At 34.8% G+C, this 20,473-nt stretch overlaps 1 protein-coding gene across 1 annotated transcript; it reads left to right on the top strand.

The window, feature by feature from the left end:
- Window positions 1–8,986: 8,986 nt before the first annotated feature.
- On the top strand, window positions 8,987–15,387 carry LOTGIDRAFT_234409 (hypothetical protein). The gene is made up of 5 exons (XM_009062253.1): window positions 8,987–9,068; window positions 11,336–11,391; window positions 11,545–11,670; window positions 14,463–14,588; window positions 14,965–15,387. Exons 1-5 carry the CDS (start codon window positions 9,015–9,017, stop codon window positions 15,065–15,067), a joined length of 465 nt encoding a protein of 154 aa, XP_009060501.1. The 5' UTR covers window positions 8,987–9,014; the 3' UTR covers window positions 15,068–15,387.
- The last annotated feature ends 5,086 nt before the right edge of the window (window positions 15,388–20,473 follow it).

Here is a 20,473-nt window from a genome sequence, read left to right on the forward strand (position 1 = left end):
TTTGGAATTCCCACCCAGGCTATGTAATCAACTCTTCAAGTCTTAACCAATTCAAATCTAATCTGAACACTACTTGGGACATCGCTCTCACATTCAGACCCAACTTTATGGAAATAGAATGAAATACTATATACTCACCCATTTTATCAGACCAAATCACACACAAAATTATTCATGACATGTTACATGCGCACTAAAACAAGAAAGAAAAGAAACAAAATTATTTTTTCACCTTCAATTTGGAAGTCTTATTAGACGTTGCAGGCCGAAGAACAGGTATTACAGGTAAGAGGTATATCTAGTTTGCAAAGACTCATCGGCACGCCGAAGTCTATAGCAACACATTTCAACAGACCCCACTTATCAACCAAAAAGGCTCAAGTAATTTCTATCCAGATTTAATTAATAATGTAAAAATTTGAGAATGTGTAAAATCAGTAAAGAGTAGGCATACGCGTAATGAAGATGCACTGTTATAAATGGATTAGAAGAATGGGTTCTACGTTTCATCTGTGGTGGTTCATGAGTTACTTGGTTTTTTGTGACAAATTCCATAAACATACAAAATATAACACGTATACAGTTAGATAGAAAGAATAAATTTTGTCTTCAAAATATACATTTTAATAAGAACAGATCCATCGTAATAACAAAGGGACTACACTAAGTGTCATGTCTGTTATCGTAAAATGCAAAATTCCAAGGGTCTAAAGTTATTAAATCACGTGAAAGACTTAAGATTATACGACGAAAAACAAATTACGCACAGTTACTATGAAAGTCGGTACAAAATTTTTAAATTTTAAAAAGCGCATTTTTGACCAATATAGGCCTATCATCTGTGAGATATCATTAAAAAGGTGAGATTATGCAAAATAGGGATACACAATAAATTTTGAACATAGATATTTTTGCTCATTCGGGAACCATCAAAACATAAACAACCAGTCCAGTATATTTTCGAGGGTATAAAAGAAATAACGTTTACAGGGTTTAACTTATCCCTCTATGGAATAACAAGTTGTTGACTAGCAAGATACGCCCACTTCCCTTATAAATTTTCAGTTTATCAAGGTCGGTCGCCAATATATATCAAATCGTACCAAAAATCTAATTTGTACAAGATATTGTTCATTTAATCAAACACAAAATTTTCATATTATAAAATTTGGACATAAACTGCCAACAAATTTTATTGCATTTTTACTAAATCAAAGGCAATGACTCAAAAACCAAAAAATTGTCAAATTCGAACTTGACCAAGATCTCATAAATATCAATGATTACACCAAATTTGATTTAAATCGGATGAAAACTGTAGTCTTTATTGTGTTCACAAACAAATTTTAACGCCTTTTTCCTAAGTAAAGGAAGGATAATAACTCAAAAACTATTCATGTAAAAATTGTCAAATTCGAACTTAACCGAGATCTCATCATGATAATTAATGCTCCCACTAAATTTCATTTAAATCGGATTTAAACTGTAGTCTCTTGTGTGTTCACAACCAAATTTGACGCATTTGTCCTTAGTCAGGGGCAATAACTCAAAAACCGTTCATCGAAAGTTCGTCAAATTTGAACTTACAAATGATCACACCAAATTTCATTAAAATCAGATAAAAACTGTAGCCTCTATATTGTGTTCACAAGTCAATTGTGGACGGACGGACCAACAATATTTCTTTGTCGGTTGTCTCATTTGCTCTTTATATATTATTGTCATGCTATTAATCAATCCTTTGAAAATTTATCTCATATCCATAGTTTGCATAATCTCTCCTTTTTATACGCCCACGTGAATATGTGGTCGTATATTGTCGTCGCCCCTGTCCGTCGGTCAGTCGGTCCGTCCGTCAATATTTCTTGTGAGCACTATAGAGACTACAGTTTTCATCTGATTTTGATAAAACTTGGTGTGATGCTTTAGATTGATAAGATCTCGGTCAAGTTCGAATTTGACATATTTTCGATGAACGGTTTTTGAGATATTGCCCTTGACTTAGAACGCCTTGAAATTTGTTAAAAATTGTTCGTGAGCAGGATTGAAGCTACAGTTTTCATCCGATTCTGATGAAACTTGGTGTGATTATTGGAATTGATAAGATCTCGGACAAGTTCTAACTTGACGCATTTTCGATGAACGGTTCTTGAGTTATTGTCCTTGACTCTGTTAAAACGCGTCGAAATTTGTTAAAAATAGTTCGTGGGCAGGATTGAAGCTACAGTTTTCAACCGATTCTGATGAAACTTGGTGTGATTATTGGAATTGATAAGATCTCGGACAAGTTCTAACTTGACGCATTTTTGATGATCGGTTTTTGAGTTATTGCCTGTGACTTTGTTAAAACGTGTTGAAATTTGTTAAAAATAGTTTGTGAGCAGAATGGACGCAACAGTTTTCAACCGATTCTGATGAAACTTGGTGTGATCATTGGAATTGATAAGATCTCGGACAAGTTCTAATTTGACGCATTTTCGATGAACGGTTTTTGAGTTATTGCCCTTGACCTTGTAAAAACGCGTCAAAATTTGTTAAAAATAGTTCGTGAGCAGGATTGAAGCTACAGTTTTCAACCGATTCTGATGAAACTTGGTGTGATCATTGGAATTGATAAGATCTCGGACAAGTTCTAACTTGACGCATTTTCGATGAACAGTTTTTGAGTTATTGCCCTTGACTTTGTTAAAATGCGTCGAAATTTGTTAAAAATAGTTTGTGAGCAGGATTGACGCTACAGTTTTCAACCGATTCTGATGAAACTTGGTGTGATCATTGAAATTGATAAGATCTCGGACAAGTTCTAACTTGACGCATTTTTGGTGAAATATTTTTGGGTTATTGCCATTAACTTATGAAGAACGCGTCAAAAGTTCTAACTTGACGCATTTTTGATGAACGGTTTTTGAGTTATTGCCTTTGACTTTGTTAAAACGTGTTGAAATTTGTTAAAAATCGTTTGTGAGCAGGATTGGCGCTATACAGTTTTCAACCGATTCTGATGAAGCATTTTCGATGAACGGTTTTTGATTTCGGGGAAGGGAGGGTTTGATTCCCCCAAATGTACAGGCCTAGGGTGGAGCAGACACTTTATTTAGAAATTAGGATTAAGGGTCTTGATATTGGGTTTTCTCTGTTCTTATTCTGATCTGAAATTAGAAAAAATAACTCGCCCAGTGGGCGAGAAGTATAGTATCTGTTATGTGCTGATTGTTTTTAGTTTACTATGAACAATATTATCATTTAAGTTCTTATTTTTTGAATATGCAACTATCATTTTCTGCTTATAGACATGGGGGAATTTCTCTTGAAGGCTCTTATAGTGGGCATGAACTATCTTGCTTGCTCGATTACTGGTTGTATTAAACGGGACAACAAAGGGTGCTATGCCTACATTATGATGAATATTTAGTCCTATAGGTCTTGCTGTATTCAATGTCTCAATCCAATGGGCTTCCCTAGATTGACGGAATTTGGTAGTTTCATCTTCGGGCAAGTCAATTTCTATACGCTCAATTGGGATTAGGGCGAGATCGTCTATTGAATGGTCGTCGAGGTTGAAATGATTGGAAACAGGCTTGTCTTTCTTTAATTTGATGTCTGACCTATGAGCATTAAAGCGAGTTTGTAAATTATTCTTAGTTTCTCCTACATATTGTTTAGGGCATTTCTTGCATGAAATTAAATATATTACATTCGAATGTTCACCTGTTAGATGTTCCTGGATCGGGTACCTTTTATTCGTAGAGTTGCTTACAAAATAATGAGTTTCTGATATAAAGGGACATGTTTTGCATCTACTGGACAAACATGGAGCACTTCTTAAACCTGGAGGTACTTCGGCATAAAGTCTGTTTTTAGCTGCTATCTGTGCTAAGGTGGAATTTTTTATGTTTCGTAAAAATCGTTTAGAGTACCCACGATCTTTCAGTTTTGAGAAAACAATCGTACAGGCTTGGTTGAAATCAGAAGATCTTGTACAAATTCGATGAAATCGTAAAACTTGTGACTTAATTATACCAGAAAAGGTATGTTTTGGGTGAAAGGAGCTCTTGTGCAAGAGTTGATGAGTATCAGTTTCTTTGAAATACACTTTAATATCCAGTTTATTTGTTTCTGCTATGGAATCTCCCTTAAAGACTGTGGTATCGAGAAAGTCTAAGCTTTTGTCACTCACGTTTGCGGTTAGTTTGATAGAAGGATGGTGGTTGTTGAGAATTTCAAAGAATTCCCAAAACTGTTCGATAGAATAAGTCCAAACCATAAAAATGTCATCCAAAAAGCGTCCGTAAAAAAGTGGGTCAAATGGACAGAGGGGCAACACCTCACATTCCCATTCTGCCATGAAAAGGTTTGCGTACGAAGGCGCGAATCGTTTGCCCATTGCTGTCCCTGAAGTTTGTAAATATGTTTTACCATTAAATGTGAAATCGTTTCGACTAAGACAAATCTCTAAAAGCTGTAGAATTGCATCTGAATTGGTCTGTTTGGATCTGGGTTTCTATTAAAAGCAGTAGTGTTATCGATATTGGTATACATAGAAGAAACGTCGATAGAAATTAAAATAGCATTAGAGGGGACTCCAAGATTTTTTATTTTATTGACAAAATCGGTTTTGTCTTTAAGGTAGGCGCGATGTTGACATGATAGAGGTAGTAAGAAATGATCAATGTATTTTGACACTGCATATGACTCACTACCACAGTCAGATATAATCGGGCGGCCTTATGGGATTTTATTCGAGATAAACCACTCCTTGGTTGGATTCTTATGGATTTTAGGCAAATGTGTGTACAAATGTCTCTCGCGACAATCGGGTTTGGCAGACAGATTGTCATATTGTTTCTGTTTGAGATAACTAGTTTTGACTAAATCGGCAAGAATATTGTTAATCATGTTAGCAGTTTCTTTGAAAATTGGTTTCGGTAAAATGGCATAATGTTTAGGATTATTCAGTTGATTCTCTGCTTCTGAAACGTAATCCTCCCTATTCATAATGACACAACATGAACCTTTGTCACTCTTTTTAATAACAATGCTATCGTCTTTCTTAAGTAAGTTTAACGCTTCACGTTCCACTCGTGTGATATTAGGCTTTTCGTGTGTTATGGAAAGGTTCACTATTTGGCTATTCATACTCACAAATGCTTTCAATATTTCAGGATGGATGGCGGCCTGAGGGGGTGTCCACGTGGATTTAGGAATAAACATTGTTCTAGCACCACGTGGGGGTGGTTTCGAAAAAAATATGTGCAGCTAAGATTTCATTGAAATCGTTCAAAGGATGGTCGGGGATAATTCAAGTTAGCTATCTTTGGTGTGGGAATAAATTTAAGTTCACGGTCTAAGATTGAATGCTGAAGGGGTGTGAGAATTTTGCGGCTCAGGTTAACTACAGTTTGGCCTAGCGGTGGCCTCTCAGTATTTTATCCCCAGTAATTAGTTTAAAGACTTACTCGATGCTTGAAGCTGGTGTATCCAAAACAAATAAATGCTGTTTGCTGTTTCTGGAGACCAATGAAGATTATCAACTGGTTCGAATTCTTCTTCGTAGGGTGGTAAGATTGTTGCGCTGTTGATACTGGACTGTTGATCATGTTGTTGAGAGTGCTGAGGTTCTGTTGCGCTTTCTTCGAGATTTTATTTGAAATAGGTATACATGTGAAGAGGATCTTGGAGTTTGGGAAGGTTTTGTTGGCTGTGGCGATTAATTTCTGGGCTTGGTTAAAGGAGGTCTTTGGTAGCAGATCACGGTTGTTGAGACCTACATGAAGAATAATGGTAGTAGGTTTGGGATCATGGTCGTATGATTCCAGGATTGACTGTATGTGATGGATTTGGGCACCGGGGTAAGAATGTATTTCAGTGTCTGAACTGGTTTTGGTAATTCGATTCAGGTTAGATGATCCAATAATTAAGGTAGATTTCTTTAGAGCGGGTAGCTTCCATAATGATTTGTCCTTGGTTTGGTGATAATACGGCTTGGTAGCGGATATAATGGTCGTCGACGGTGTGATTGGTACTGGTTTGGTAGTTGTTAGAATTGTAGCATTGGGAACGGACTGGGATCTCGTTCGAGGGGGGGAAGGTCTGGATATACATCTCGACTTGAATGAAGACTGAGGGGTGGTTTGCTGGTCCAAAAACGCACAGAAGGAAGAAAGGTTGGCGGATCCTGGATCACATGGTGAAGATTCAGATGGTGTGGAAGGAGAAGACGAGTCTGAAAGTGAAAAGATTGCCCTTGACTTTGTAAACACCCGTCAAAAGTTGTTTTTTGCCCTTGATTAGAGCTGTGTGATTTAATTGTTTGTTGTATTTGGGTTATTGATATTGATTTTAAAAAATTTTGTGGAATTATTCAGCATTTCTTCAATATGAGAAAATTCGTACTTTAGTCACTAAAGACTGTTTTATTATTTCTGAAAGCTGCCAGTGGGCGTATGTTACCTTGCATCGCAAGCTATCTTTATGATATATCACAAATATTTTGGTCACAATTACGCTTTTTGAAATTTTAAAATTTTGTACCGACTTCCATAATAACCGCGTAATTTGTTTTTCGTCGTATAATCTCACGTCTTTCACGCGATTTAATAACTTTAGACCTTTGAAATTTTGCAATTTACGATAACAGACATGACACTTAGTGTAGTCCCTTTGTTATTACGATGGATCTGTTCTTATTAAAATGTATATTTTGAAGAAAAAAATAATTCGTTCTATGTAACTGTTCGACATAGGCTACGTGTTAAATTTTTTATCTTATGCTAGTATATATTGATTGATAGATCAGTTTCGCCAAAAAAACTTTAATAGAACCGAAGACATGACATAAACGGTGCAGGGAGAAAAAGTCTGACTGAACTACAAAAATATTCATCTTTCCAATTATACCTGGGTTTTGCAGATCCGAGGTATCTAAATAGGTTTAAAAACCCCGCACCTGTAAAGATGCAGAATGTCCCCATTTAACAGGGCATATTTTTGTCTCGATCCATACCAGCTGACATCTGTCAGATTTCCAATTCCATGCTCCAAGATGGACTCTATCATTTTCTTTTGCAAATTGCAGTAATATGTTGTATATGTTTAAAACAGTATTATTTTTTTATAGCTTTCGAATCGCATTAAAACATGCGTCCAACATTGTATCTTTGTTGACAATAAAGTCTTAATTTAAAAAAAAAACAGTATATATATTGCATCATCTGCTGCGGCGTTTTAGACTGGTTCGATCAGACAAATGATTCTGTTACAATCCTATTCCGCACAGCAAGTCCATCGTTTCGGATTTCGAATGGTTGTGGTGGGTTGAGATAATCGTCCGGGTTGTCATCCAGGTTCGGAGGAGCATCACCGGGGACTGGGACCCGGTTTTCTTCGCATATGTTGTGCAAAGCTGCTGTTGCAACGATTACATGACACATCGTTCTGGCCGAAGTGTCATGACGCCACCTGAAAGTAAAGGATCACTTAATATAAACTGATGAAGAAATATATGGTCGGCATATGGTGATGGTGGTTTAGGGTAATAATTGATCCTGAAATTATCAAACACGGTGAAATCTTACCAAATTTATGAAGGCAAAGCCATCTCATTTTACACCTCCCGAATGTATTTTTAATTTTCTATCTCGTCCGACGATGCTGTTGGTTAAAAACGGTTTCCGCTTCATTCTGTAGTTGGGGAATCGGTGTTATCAGCCAAGGGCGTAGAGGGTAAGCACTATCCCAATGTAGGTATCCCTCTCGGATGTTTCTATCTTCGAAATCTTGGTGCAAACGACAGTTATTCCATATAAAGGCATCATGTGTGCTTCCTGGCCATTTTGCAATAATGTTGGTAAACTTAAGCTGATTATTACAAATCCCCTGAACATTGGTCGCATGAAAACCTTTGCGACAAACAAAGGCGTCTTCGTTCAAATGCGGCGCTTTAATTGCTACTAAACTCCCATCAAGGCAGCCAATGGCATTGGGAATGCGTGTTCTGTTTTCGTCAAAGAAACCTTCTTTAACTGCTTGTTGGGCTTGCTGTTGTCTGGGAAATATAATTATTCCCTGCTTCTTCTTGCAAGTGCTAATCCCACAAAGATCACCGCTGACGGATTGGAAATTTCCACTGGCATAACAACGCAGAGCACAGAGTACTTGCAGTGCTGCAGGTATGGCATAGGGACGTTCAGTTTGCGGAGCAATTTCAGCCTCGATCAAGTCGATGACTTCCAAAACTTCAGGGCGAGGCATACGATACCTTCTAAGTATAAACGTTCACATTTTCATGTGGGCGTATAAAAAGCTGCGTAACGGAATAAGGGAAATGGGTAAGAGGCGACTTATATAGGGAAGGGGCTACCGAATTGGGTGAAGTTGAAAGAAGCGAAATATTAATAATTTAGGGAAAAATAGAATTTCCCTGGCTATAGTATCTCGCTATTCTTGGTCCCCATTGACAATATGAGTTACATTGAAGATTATGACGCACCATAAAAATTGAGACTGTTGATGTCGTATTTTCTAGACAACTCTGATTAGAGACTTAATCCCCATTGAATCAATGAACATGATTAGGTATTATTTTTTTTTTTTTTCAAACCGTGACTTAAATATATGCCCCTAAACACAGGTCGGTTATTTTTCGTGGTCAATGCAGGCATTAATATGTAGTTAGGCCTACGGTTAATGGAATACTTGAAATTTTTGTAATCATAACAGAAAACGAAAGGGGTGAACTCACTTTCTAAACTGAAAATAAGATGGGACATAAAATACTTAGGCTATCAATCAAAGTTCAAAACTAGGTACTAAAGAATTAGTCATTTAGGTTTGGGTTGAAAAAAACTTGAGCCATCTTACTTCTCCTCCTTAAAATTTTTTTCATTAATTTCACTTTGTATTACAATATTGTAATTTGTAAGTCAATTCTCTATTATGTATACTGCCTCTCGTTTGACCTAAAAGAGGATTATTTGCGACAAACATTATCAAGTCTAAGGCCTGTTGGAACTGTAATGGCGGACGACGAAGATGCGTTTGACAGTTGGGAGGAACAAGAAGATAGCGGTGTATGAACCTTTTGATTATTAATACTGTATAGTTTGGTTGATAATGTAGAATGCCACTATAAATTTGTTTTTGATTGATACTTCGAATGATACATTTTCTTCGTGAAAACCATTGCTCTCACTGCAATAAATTGGTGGTTGCACTGCACTGCAGTAGCAAAGTACAGTGGTGTAACCTATTTTCGTGGATATAAGGATTCAACACTGAATTTCGTCAAAGTTAAAAAAACGAAAAAAAAATTTTATGTCTTAGATGTTTCCTCAGATAATCTACAAAATAACTAAAATTGGTTTATTTCGATTTTCTTTATGAATCCTTCACTTTGACCCATATTTCATGAGCAACCAACTCGGCAATGGCGGCAGAATGCGTCACTCATTTTCGTGTACAATGTTTGATCTATAAATAAGTCAAGAAAAACACGTTGTATGGATACCGGGTGGTATAATTAACTATTTAAGTATTTGTCTTTAATATCAATTCATTATAACTAGTGTCAATTCCTTCAAAGAACTACGATTTAAAAAAAAAATAGTGACTGACAAAATAAGACAAGTAGCGTGATTTATTGCTAAGAGTCTCTGAAACAACATAAGAATATGGTCTACTTTGTGTTCCATAGACTTACATAGAAATTTTCTGCTGACACGGAATCCGCTAGTTGATCACGTGACTTCATTCGTTGGAATATAATCTAGCAGACGACACTTGGAATTCTGATTACCGCTTGGGATTATAAGGAAATTCGGCCGATAAAAAATGGTATCGTTTGGTAATAACTGAAATCCGCCATTTTGTATTTGTCAAAGTATACATTAATACATTTTACCTTGCTTGAAACTACTGGATTCATTCTACTAGCTGATATTGTAGATAAAACCCATGTTTATCAAAACAAACTAATGTGGAGGTCGCGCAAGGTCGCTCATGTAAATTATTAATCCTTTCCGGAAATCCACGAATAATAGGTTTCCACGAAATTAGGTTACTTGACTGTACAACAAAGAATTTGAAAAAAGGACTATTACATTACTACACTACAGTACTGGTAGACCTACTTGGACTAACTTAGTCCGAAACATCTGCCTGTATTCCACACTCTGATGGATATTTTGACAGTTGTCAGCTGAAATAAAGTCTGAAGAGAAAGACCCTGTTAAATGGGGATTTTCCACACCTCTACAGATGCGTTTTCTCTAACATAATATTGAATTACCTTTATGATGATTGTAAATCAGTGTTGGGCATCACCATACCTTTTGTTTTGTTAGTATCACGTGACTCTGTGACCTTTGAACTTTTGGCTGTGCACGCAGTTTTAAATGGCCGATGCTAGATCAGTTTCGCCAATAAAACTTTGATGGAGACGTGGCATAAATGGCGTAAAGAGAAAATATCTATCTTTCCAAATATACGGTACGGTATCTAAATAGGTTTAAAACCCAGCACCTGCGGAGATGGGGAATGTCCCCATTTATTATTATATCTGTCTCTACACCAGCTGACATCAGTCCAAATAGCTATCAGAGGCTGGAATAGAGACAGATGTTTTGTTATATGAGACCATGACAGTCAGTGATTGAACTTTTACAAACCTGAAGCCTAATTTGGTATTTAAATCATGTCATGATTTACATGATACAAAATGAAAAGAGACTAGGTACCCAAGAGAATAGTTTGAATGCTATTTGTACACCATTTGCTGCATAAGAACAAGAAGATGCACTGTGAAAATTAGTTATATTGCTTGGTGAATTGGTACATCAGGATACTGTATACCATGGCACAATACATGTGTAAAAATATACACCTGTGAAATATCGTTAAAGCTTTGAAGGTGTTTATTATTTTATATCGTGACATGTATTGTATTTTATCAAGATCAAGAGGTAGAATTTTCCAGTCCACCCATTTTACTAGTAGCTAATTAAAAAAAAAATGGACCATTTATATGCTAACGATATCTAAGATACACTTCTCTCCCAGAAAATTCATGTGAAAATGACCTACTTTTCGGACTGAATATTCCCATATTGTAAAATCATACATTTAAAATAATAACTTTTCCATTGGTTAACATTTTCATCAACCCAAAGACATGTAACACCGTCAGTAATATTTTGTAGTTGATATTTAGATTCGAAAATGACTGACAAAATTCAATTCAGAAATCATTGTTGTCAGAGTAATTCTCAAATTCCTTCATGATGGAGATTATTCCAAAATCATCATTTTAAGGTTGATTGTTATCAAATTAATTTTTTAGGTGTTAGATAAAAGAATTGGAGAGTTACAGATTGATTCTACAAGCACATCCAAAAGGTACTACACCTATTTTAAATTTTTCTGATCAGTGATAATGATGTCATAAAGTATAGGAATTATACATTTTGATCTGGCGTCTCTTCTTTAAACTAGATACTACAGATTTTGCCAGAGTTTATTGTAGTATAAGATATTGTTTGTTTTATGTAGTACTTTAAGTAACAATGTAGTTATGAAAGAGTTATCTGGAAGAACAGAATATGCACCTCAAGTAAGAATATTAAAAAGAGATCAAAATGATGGAGATAGTAAGAATATTACCAATAACACAGATAGGTAAGTTATGTCACTAAGTGTTGAATAAGTTGGTCATTTTTACAACAGGGTTATTTTCAGCAATACCATTAGTTCATCCAGTTTAAATGAAATGAATGGAGTTATACGTCCTACTTTTTTGTACCATGTGGGGCATTGTGGGCTAATGAAGACAGGTAATGCCATGCATGGTGCAATGAGGGAAATTTTGACAGGACAGTGGCTTAAGCCTGCTCTTTTTCGATTTCCAATTGTCGAGGGGAAACGTGCACAGCCTGTATTACATGGGGTCTCGGTTTATTGTCCCATTGTCACAGTGGGATTTCTTTCTGAAGAGAAAAGTGCAATAAACTTTCAGTAGTCAAAAATAGATAAACTATTTAATGTTTTGTTTAATGAAAGGATGCATGGATTTGATACCATTCAGTACTAAAAGGTTGTCTAAAGTGGAATTTTCAAATACCTGTATCGTCAAGCACAACAACTTTTGTTATGGTCAAGAGGTCAACAAAGGTCAAATAAAAGAGTTATGAGCCTTAAGAGATTTGAAAATTGCTGTTTTCGGATATTCGTTGTTTTATGTTAAAAATTTGAGTTTATATAGCAAAACAATTACGCACAATTACTATCGAAAATTTCAAATTTTGAAAAGCATAATTTTGCTCAAAATATAGTGTGATATATCTTCAGAAAGGAGAGATTTGCACACATTAAGGATCTAAAACAAATTTTGTTGTATGCTAATTAGGTCATGTGACAGAGCTCTTTTAAGATAAAGATAGCTTGCCAGGCAAGGTAACATCAGCTGCCAGAAATGATAAAACAGTCTTTAGCGACTAAAGTACAAATTTTCTCATATTAAAGAAATTTTATTAGTTTGAATTCAATGATATATATATTTACTGCCAGTTATTTATACTGAGTAATGCCAAAAAATGTTTTAAAATTGATATCAATAACCCAAATACATCAAATTATTAAATCACATGGCTCTAATATCAATTTTTCTACGCCCCCATCTCTCTATGTGGATGTATATTGTCGGCACCTCTGTCCGTCCGTCCGTCAACATTTGCTTGTAAACGCTCTAAAGACTAGATTTTTTGATGGAATTAAATGAAATTCGGTATGTGTATACATATTCATAAAACGAAGATCAAGTTCGAATTTGAGCTATTTTCAACAGTTAGAAGCAGAGTAATTGCCCTTGCCAAATAATCTTGAATATGCTATTTCACCCTTAGTTTTCAACCGATTTTGATGAAACTTAAAATGGATGTTATTGGACCTAAATCGAAAGGTTTGAGAAAGTTTAGTTTACTTATGATTAAATTCAAGGCCTTTTCAATATTTAGGCCTCTTATGTCAGTTTTGAGGAGTTATCGCCCTTTAACCTCTATACAGTAAGTGCTTTTATCAACATCAATTGCTCGTAAACACTCTCGTCCGTCCGATTTTTTGATGGAATCAAATGAAATTCGGCATGTTTATACATATACATAAAACGAAGATCAAGTTCGAATTTGAGCTATTTTCAACCGTTAGAAGCAGAGTTGTTGCCCTTGCCCCAAAATCTTGAATATGCTATTACTCTCTTAGTTTTCAACAGATTTTGATGAAACTTAAAATGGATTTTATTGGACCTGAATCGAAAGGTTTGAGAAAGTTTTTTTTACTGCTGATTAAATTCAAGGCTTTTTGAAGATTTAGGCCTCTTACGTCAGTTCTGAGGAGTTATCGCCCTCTAACCGCTATACAGTATGTGCTTCTATCAACATCAATTGCCCGTAAACAGACTATTTACTTTGTATGCCCTTATGCAATGATTACATTGATGGATTCCCTTATTTCATTTATGAAAAACACATCAAAATATGTTTGTGAACACAATAGAATCTGCAGTTTTCCACTGATTTTAATGAAATTTAGTGTGATCATTCTTATTGATGAGATCTTAGACAAGTTAAAATTTGATGATTTTTCGATTTACGGTCTTTGAGTTATGGCCCTTGACTTAAGAAAAACGCATAAAAATTTGTTTGTGAACACAATAGAGACTACAGTTTTCAACTGATTTTAATGAAATTTGGTGTGATCATTTATATTGATGAGATCTTGGACAGGCTCTAATTTGATATTTCAATGAACGGTCTTTGAGTTATTGCCCTTGACTTAAGAAAAACATGTCAAAATTTGTTTGTGAACGCATTAGAGACTACAGTTTTCAATTTATTTAAAACATGGTGTGATCATGTATATTGATGTGATAATTTGATGTGTTTAGATTATTGATACTGATTTTTAAAAATTTTGTGGAATTTCTCAGCATAAATAACTGGCAGTAAATATATATCATTTAATTCAAACTATTAAAATTTCTTTTAAGTTACCTTGCATGGCAAGCTATCTTGACATAACTTGGTGTGAGTGTTCGTAATTACCCAATGATGAACCCTATTGAAAATCAGAGTTATGAGTTATTGCCCTTGTTCTTGAAAACGTGTTCAATTTTTAGCCCGAAAAAGCTTCAGAAGGCACAATTCTTGACAGAGTTTGACGAAACTTAGTGTGAGTGTTCTTAATCACCCAAGGATGAACCGCCTTGAAAATCTTTGTGTTTATCCAGACTGTACATACATGGATATTTATGATTGGTTAAAACTCTTAATTATATGCAATAAGAACATAACGATATGATTTATAATACACGATAATTCATTCGAAACCCCAATTAATCAAAAAGTTGGCTAAATTTGACACAAAAAAATAAGGAAACCCATCTTTAACTATTAGTATTTCTGTTTTATTACCAGTCAAAATATAAAACCAAGTAAAACATTAGAAGAAAGAGAGGCAGAGTATGCTGAAGCTAGACAAAGAATATTTGGTGATGAAGTAGAAACTACCTGTCCAGAAGAGGATGGGGACAGTATTAAAAGGTAAATATATTTTTACTTTAAACCTGGACTGTCGAGTTTTGGATGATAACTAGTTATGAAAGTAAAGTGTATTGTGGTGTCACTTGTTTAAGCTAGTGCTCAGAAGAGTAATTTATTATCCATGCAAGATTACTGTCTTTTACCAAACAATCTGTAATAGATTTATTGTCTGAAGATTGCGTAGAATGAAACTCTAATCTGTTTTTTCATCAAGATGCATTTGTGGATTTGTGAGCATCACTTTTCACATATTTTACGTGTTTTATACTTAAATTCTTTTATGGGTCAGTAACATCTTCTTGATGCCATGCACATTGCTAAGGTTAAAAATTGATATAGAAATTCTAATCTTTTGACAATATCTGTTTGTTTCCAGGCCAATTCGACTTATCTGTAAATCTGATAGCCCTGTTGGTAACACTGTATTAAGACAACCACGTGGTCCTGATGGAACTAATGGCTTTCAACTTGAAAGATAGCAGGAATATTTCTGTCATATTTTAATTGTATACTTAATTATTGGTTGTATCTTTAGTCAACAGAGTCAAAACCCCCAAACATCTAGAAATATTTTTGGTAAGTCAAACTTTGTCCACTGGTCAAATTAACTTTCACAGCTTGAAATATGTGGCATTAAATCATGTTTGATTGTAATAACCATGTTTTACTGGATCATGTTTTTTGCTTTGATGTTTTGTGATATGGAAAAATAATTGCAGTATTTCCAGCAGATTTGCTCAAAATATAATTAATGGAAACTAATTTTTGGCTCATTGGGTTATCTGGTTCCACCAAGCTAGTTGATTTCTGTTAGATTAGTTCAATCTGATACCTGAAAGTTTAAGAAATTCTATAACTTGTATGTTGATTTGAAATACAGCTTTAGATCTGATAATTCATTCATTTTTCAAGTTCTAACAAAATTGCTATTAAGATTAAGGTTGAAAGTAACTTATGCATAACTATCAAAACAACTGTTACATGTTAGTCTACAATACAAATTAAAGAAAAAAAGCAGTTCATCTTTAGACTCATAAGAACAGCAACTAAGACTTTGTGTATTCAATTTTCCCTTTTGGAATGTTCAAATTATATAAGTTTTTATTTTTTATTTTCCACAGTTGTAAAGAGAATGTCAAGTCAAAGTCTATATTTGAAATGTCTTTGGCACTTCCTATAAAATACTTTTTTCAGTATTTGGCCATTTAAAAAATTCCTGCAAGCAGATTGACGTTTTGATGAAACCAAATCTTGTGCTATTACAGTTGATTAGTTTAATGTTCATTCTTGATTTACCCAACAGTAGTTATAGATGTTAACATATAGACTTGAAATTGACATGCCCTTTAAAGAATTGTATACGCCCACATGGAAATGTGGACGTTTATTGCCATCACCCCTCTCAGTCAGTCCACTAAATTTTCTTGTATGCACGATAAAGGTTGCAATTTTGATCCGATCTTAATGAAACTTAGTATGCATGTATATATTGATGAGATGGTATTGATAGTAATAATTACATGAATGATTTTGGAGCTTATTGCCCGTCTAATTTGGTCTGTAGGCGACAATTGTTTATCTGATCTCGCTGAAACTTGGTATACATGTATATATAGACACGATCTCAGTCAAGTTCAAACTGATGAATGGTTTTGCAGTTGAATTAATTCAATGCGTCTAGTTTGGCTTGTAGGCCTGATAGAGACTACATTTTTTATCCTATCTTGACGAAACTTGGTATGAGATCTCAGTAAAGCTTGAAATTAGTAACAATCTGATAATTGGTTTCACATATTAAACCACTACAGACTTTATCATTTCTGACAGCTGGTAGTGGGCGTATGTTATCTTGCCTCGCAAGCTATCTTTGCTTATTATATGATATTTAAAAGCAATATAATATGAATTTGTACATATATCTTTCAATTCATGGACTTGTATATATCTATAAAATTATATATTCATAACTAACATGAAATGAAAATTTTGGAGAAGCCCCAATAGAACCCCCCAGGTTATAACCAAACATGTACATTGCACTCCACACATTTTATCTCATCATCCAACACTATTTTTAATTGTTGTGAATATTTTGTTTTGTTTTCTATAAAAAAAATATGTCTCTCTCCAGTTGTTCTTGGCAATATTTATTGGAGGTTACCACTGGCTTTCTACTATCATTTCAATATTAAATTCAGATATGAATGCTCAATACATAGCCAAAACTCTTTTTTATTTGACCTTTAATATTGTAGTGAAGTCTATTGAGCTCACACACTGTTACTACCTGTTACATCTTAATATGTTAGTTTTACTATACATAATATAATTGTGTTTGATTTATATTTGTGGTTTATATAATTTGCATCTTTTCGCTACTGGGTCACTACCAGTTCAGCATGTTGAAGACCCCATACAGTCTGGCATGCTTTCCCATTCATTGCACATTGAGATGTTATACATTTTCAGCTTAAAAATGTCATAAAAGAGGAACTTAGAACAGTGTTTCATCTTGTGTGATATTTGTGTTTTAATTGCCCTTTTAGAGTTTGTTATAAATCTGGTCTGTATAGTAACTCAATATGCCGAGTACCGTATTGCCTTTTGTTGTCACACACAAAATAATTTAGCAATACCTTTGAAATTGTACAGATAGCCTCTGAGGCTTGTAGATATGTTTATATTGTGAATATATAAAATAATGTTGAATGTAAAAATTTGTTTTGTTATGCAGTACTAGTGAAAGTAGTCTTCTATAATTTCTACAGTGAAGATCCTCATTTCAGTGGATTTTCCTCTTCTGAACATAGCAGCTGACATTACCAGCAGAGTGTGACGATCCCTTTATTCTTTTAGCTTCAAGGGTACCTCCACTAGCGATTTATTTTATGCTGATGCAATCGACTGGTAGAGAAACTCTGTTCTGTCTTTTTAGGCTATAACACTTGAACCATTGAATATTAGGGGCTAGTGGTCACTGCTCTATTTGATCTATTTAGATTTACCGGTAAGCAAAACAGGTCCTAGTCAAAAACAAAAAAACGGTGAACTAAAGGTGTCATAATGTCAAGATGCTTCATAATAAGAGTACAGATATTTTCACAAAGAAAGGTTGTATAAGTTTTTAATTCAAAATTACGTTTTATAATTATATTCCAGTTTTTTAATTCAAAATTTAAAAAAAAAATCCAGTATCGTCCCACAAAGTTAAAGATAGCTTGCCAGGCAAGGTAATATACGCCTACTGGCAGCTTTGATTTTGAATGGAAATATTTAGCAGTACAGTTACAATCGCCAGTATGAAAAATTCAACCTTCAGTCATACACTTCTTTTGAACTCTTTAGGGCGATACTGAACAATATTGATCAATTTTTAGCTCGTGAAAACTCTAGCAGGCAAATATTCAATCTTCAGCGCGGGACTGAATAATGAAACCAAGTTTTGTCAAAATCCAGTAAGAATCATGCCTTTTAGTGTTTAAGAACTAAATTTGAAAGCGTTTTCCAGAAGAAGGGCAATAACTCATACTAAATATTTTTCGATTCTTCTGATTTTAAATAGGGTTCATCCTTGGGTGATTACAAACACTCACACCAAGTTTCGTCAAAATCCGTCAACAATTGTGCCTTCTAGAGTGATTACGAGCTAAAAATTGAACGTGTTTCCAAGAGCAAGGACAATAACTCATACTAATTATTTTTTGATTTTTCTAATTTTCAATAAGGTTTATCCTTGGGTGATAACAAACACTCATGCCAAGTTTCGTCAAAATCCGTCAAGAATTGTCCCTTCTAGAGTGTTTACAAGCTAAAAATTGAACACGTTTTCAAGAACAAGGGCAATAACTCATACTAATATATTTTTAGATTTTTCTTATTTTTCTATAGGGTTTATCCATGGTTGATAAAAAACACTCATGTCAAGTTTCGTCAATATCCGTCAAGAATTGTGCCTTCTAGAATGTTTACGAGCTAAAAATTGAACGCGTTTTCAAGAACGTGGGCAAAAACTCATACTAAATATTTTTCGCTTCTTCTGATTTTCATTAGGGTTCATCCTTGGGTAATTAAGAACACTCATGCTAAGTTTCGTTAAAATCCATCAAGAATTGTTCCTTCTTGAGTGTTTGCGAGTTAAAAATTGAACGCGTTTTCAAGAACAAGGGCAATAACTTATACTTAATATTTTTCGATACTTCCGATTCTCAATAGGGTTCATCCTTGGGTGATTACGAACACTCTTACCAAGTTTTGTCAAACGGACCGACCGACGGACTGACGGACGGACATGGGTGACGGCAATATACGCCCCCCCATTTCATGTGGGCGTATAAAAAAAGTGTAAGACTGAAAGTTGAATATTTCATACTGATGATTGTTACTGCACTGCCATGTATTTTTATTCAAAACCAAAGCTACCATAGTGGGGGTATTCTTGCTTGCCTGGCAAGCTGTCTTTAAAACTTATTTTGACAGGCCCGTAGCCAGACATGATTGTTTGAAGGGACACGTGATATTTAAAAAGGTTTCACTAGTCAACTTAGCATTTCAGCGAAATGGCTTCAGGTCAGTGTGGCCCCAAAAGTCAAATTGGCCCCAAATAAAATTGTTAAAATGGCCCTTAAAATTACTCTTTGTTTTCAACCAAAATCATTGGTGAAAATGGACCCGCATAAAAAGTCAAAATGGCCCCAACAGTAGCTATTATAATCTATGTTGACTAATACTAGAAATAGTAGTTTGTAGCTTAATTATTAATGAAAGAATAAAGAGGGCTAGTAGGGAACCATAATACACAGGCTAAAGCACTATTATTTAATTTTCAAATTTATAAACTGTAGGCTAAACTTGTCTGGTTAAGATTCGATCGTGCTAGCTAGGCCTATATACAGTCAAGTAACCTATTTTTCGTGGATTTCCGGAAAGGATTAATAATTTACATGTGCGACCTCCGCATTTGCTTGTTTTAATAAACATGGGTTTTCTCTACAATATCAGCTAGTAGAAGGAATCCAGTAGTTTCAAGCAAGGTAAAATTATTAATGTATACTTTGACAAATACAAAATGGCGGATTTCACTTATTAAAAAAAGTCAACATTTTTTATCGGCCGAATTTCCTTATAATCCCAAGCGGTAATCGGAATTCCACGTGTCGTCTGCTAGAATGTAGTCCAACGAATGAAGTCACGTGATCAACTAGCGGATTCCGAGTCAGCAGAACATTTCTATGGAACACAAAGTGGACCATACTCTTATGTTGTTTCAGTGACTTTTAGCAATAAATCACGCTACGTATCTTATTTTGTCAGTCACTATTTTATTTTAAAATCGTGGTTCTTTGAAGGAATTGTCACTAGTTATGATGAATTGATATTAAAGATAAATACTAAGTGAAGTTAATTATACCACCCGGTATCCATACAACGTGTTTTTCTAGACTTATTTATAGATCAAACATTGTGTTGTAGAGAGCTGATATATTAGTCTATACAGGCCAATATCAAACACAACTCTCATTGTTTACACGTTTCCAAGTCAGAGTCACGTGACTTCCGTTAAGCTATAGCCCGAAATGGTACGCTTTCATTCTACATTTCTAGTCCGAAATAGTACGCTTTCATACTACATTCCTCTCCATTATAAAAACAAGACCTATATATTATAAATTTATTTATCTATAACAGCACTTCTTCACTTGGGTCATAGTTCAAAATGAATGCTCTATTATCTTCGTCCAAAAGACTAATACACGACATCAGATTCCTCAAATGCATCGCGCAACCTAAATGCGATGGAGGATAGACTGTAAGGGTAGTCTCAGGATTCTTGATCTTACTCTCATTGTCATTCACTAGCTTGATTCTTTCCGCCTCTATGTTGGTGA

This window comes from Lottia gigantea, assembly GCF_000327385.1.
Source record: "Lottia gigantea unplaced genomic scaffold LOTGIsca_50, whole genome shotgun sequence".
Taxonomy (NCBI): Eukaryota; Metazoa; Mollusca; class Gastropoda; family Lottiidae; genus Lottia; species Lottia gigantea.

Bases quoted from the DNA above. Each gene is read 5' to 3' on its own strand.
- LOTGIDRAFT_234409 (XM_009062253.1), top strand. From the start codon at position 9,015: ATGGCGGACGACGAAGATGCGTTTGACAGTTGGGAGGAACAAGAAGAT. The intron at 11,392-11,544 runs GTACTACACCTA...TGTTTTATGTAG, and splicing joins TCTACAAGCACATCCAAAAG to TACTTTAAGTAACAATGTAG. The intron at 14,589-14,964 runs GTAAATATATTT...GTTTGTTTCCAG, and splicing joins GATGGGGACAGTATTAAAAG to GCCAATTCGACTTATCTGTA.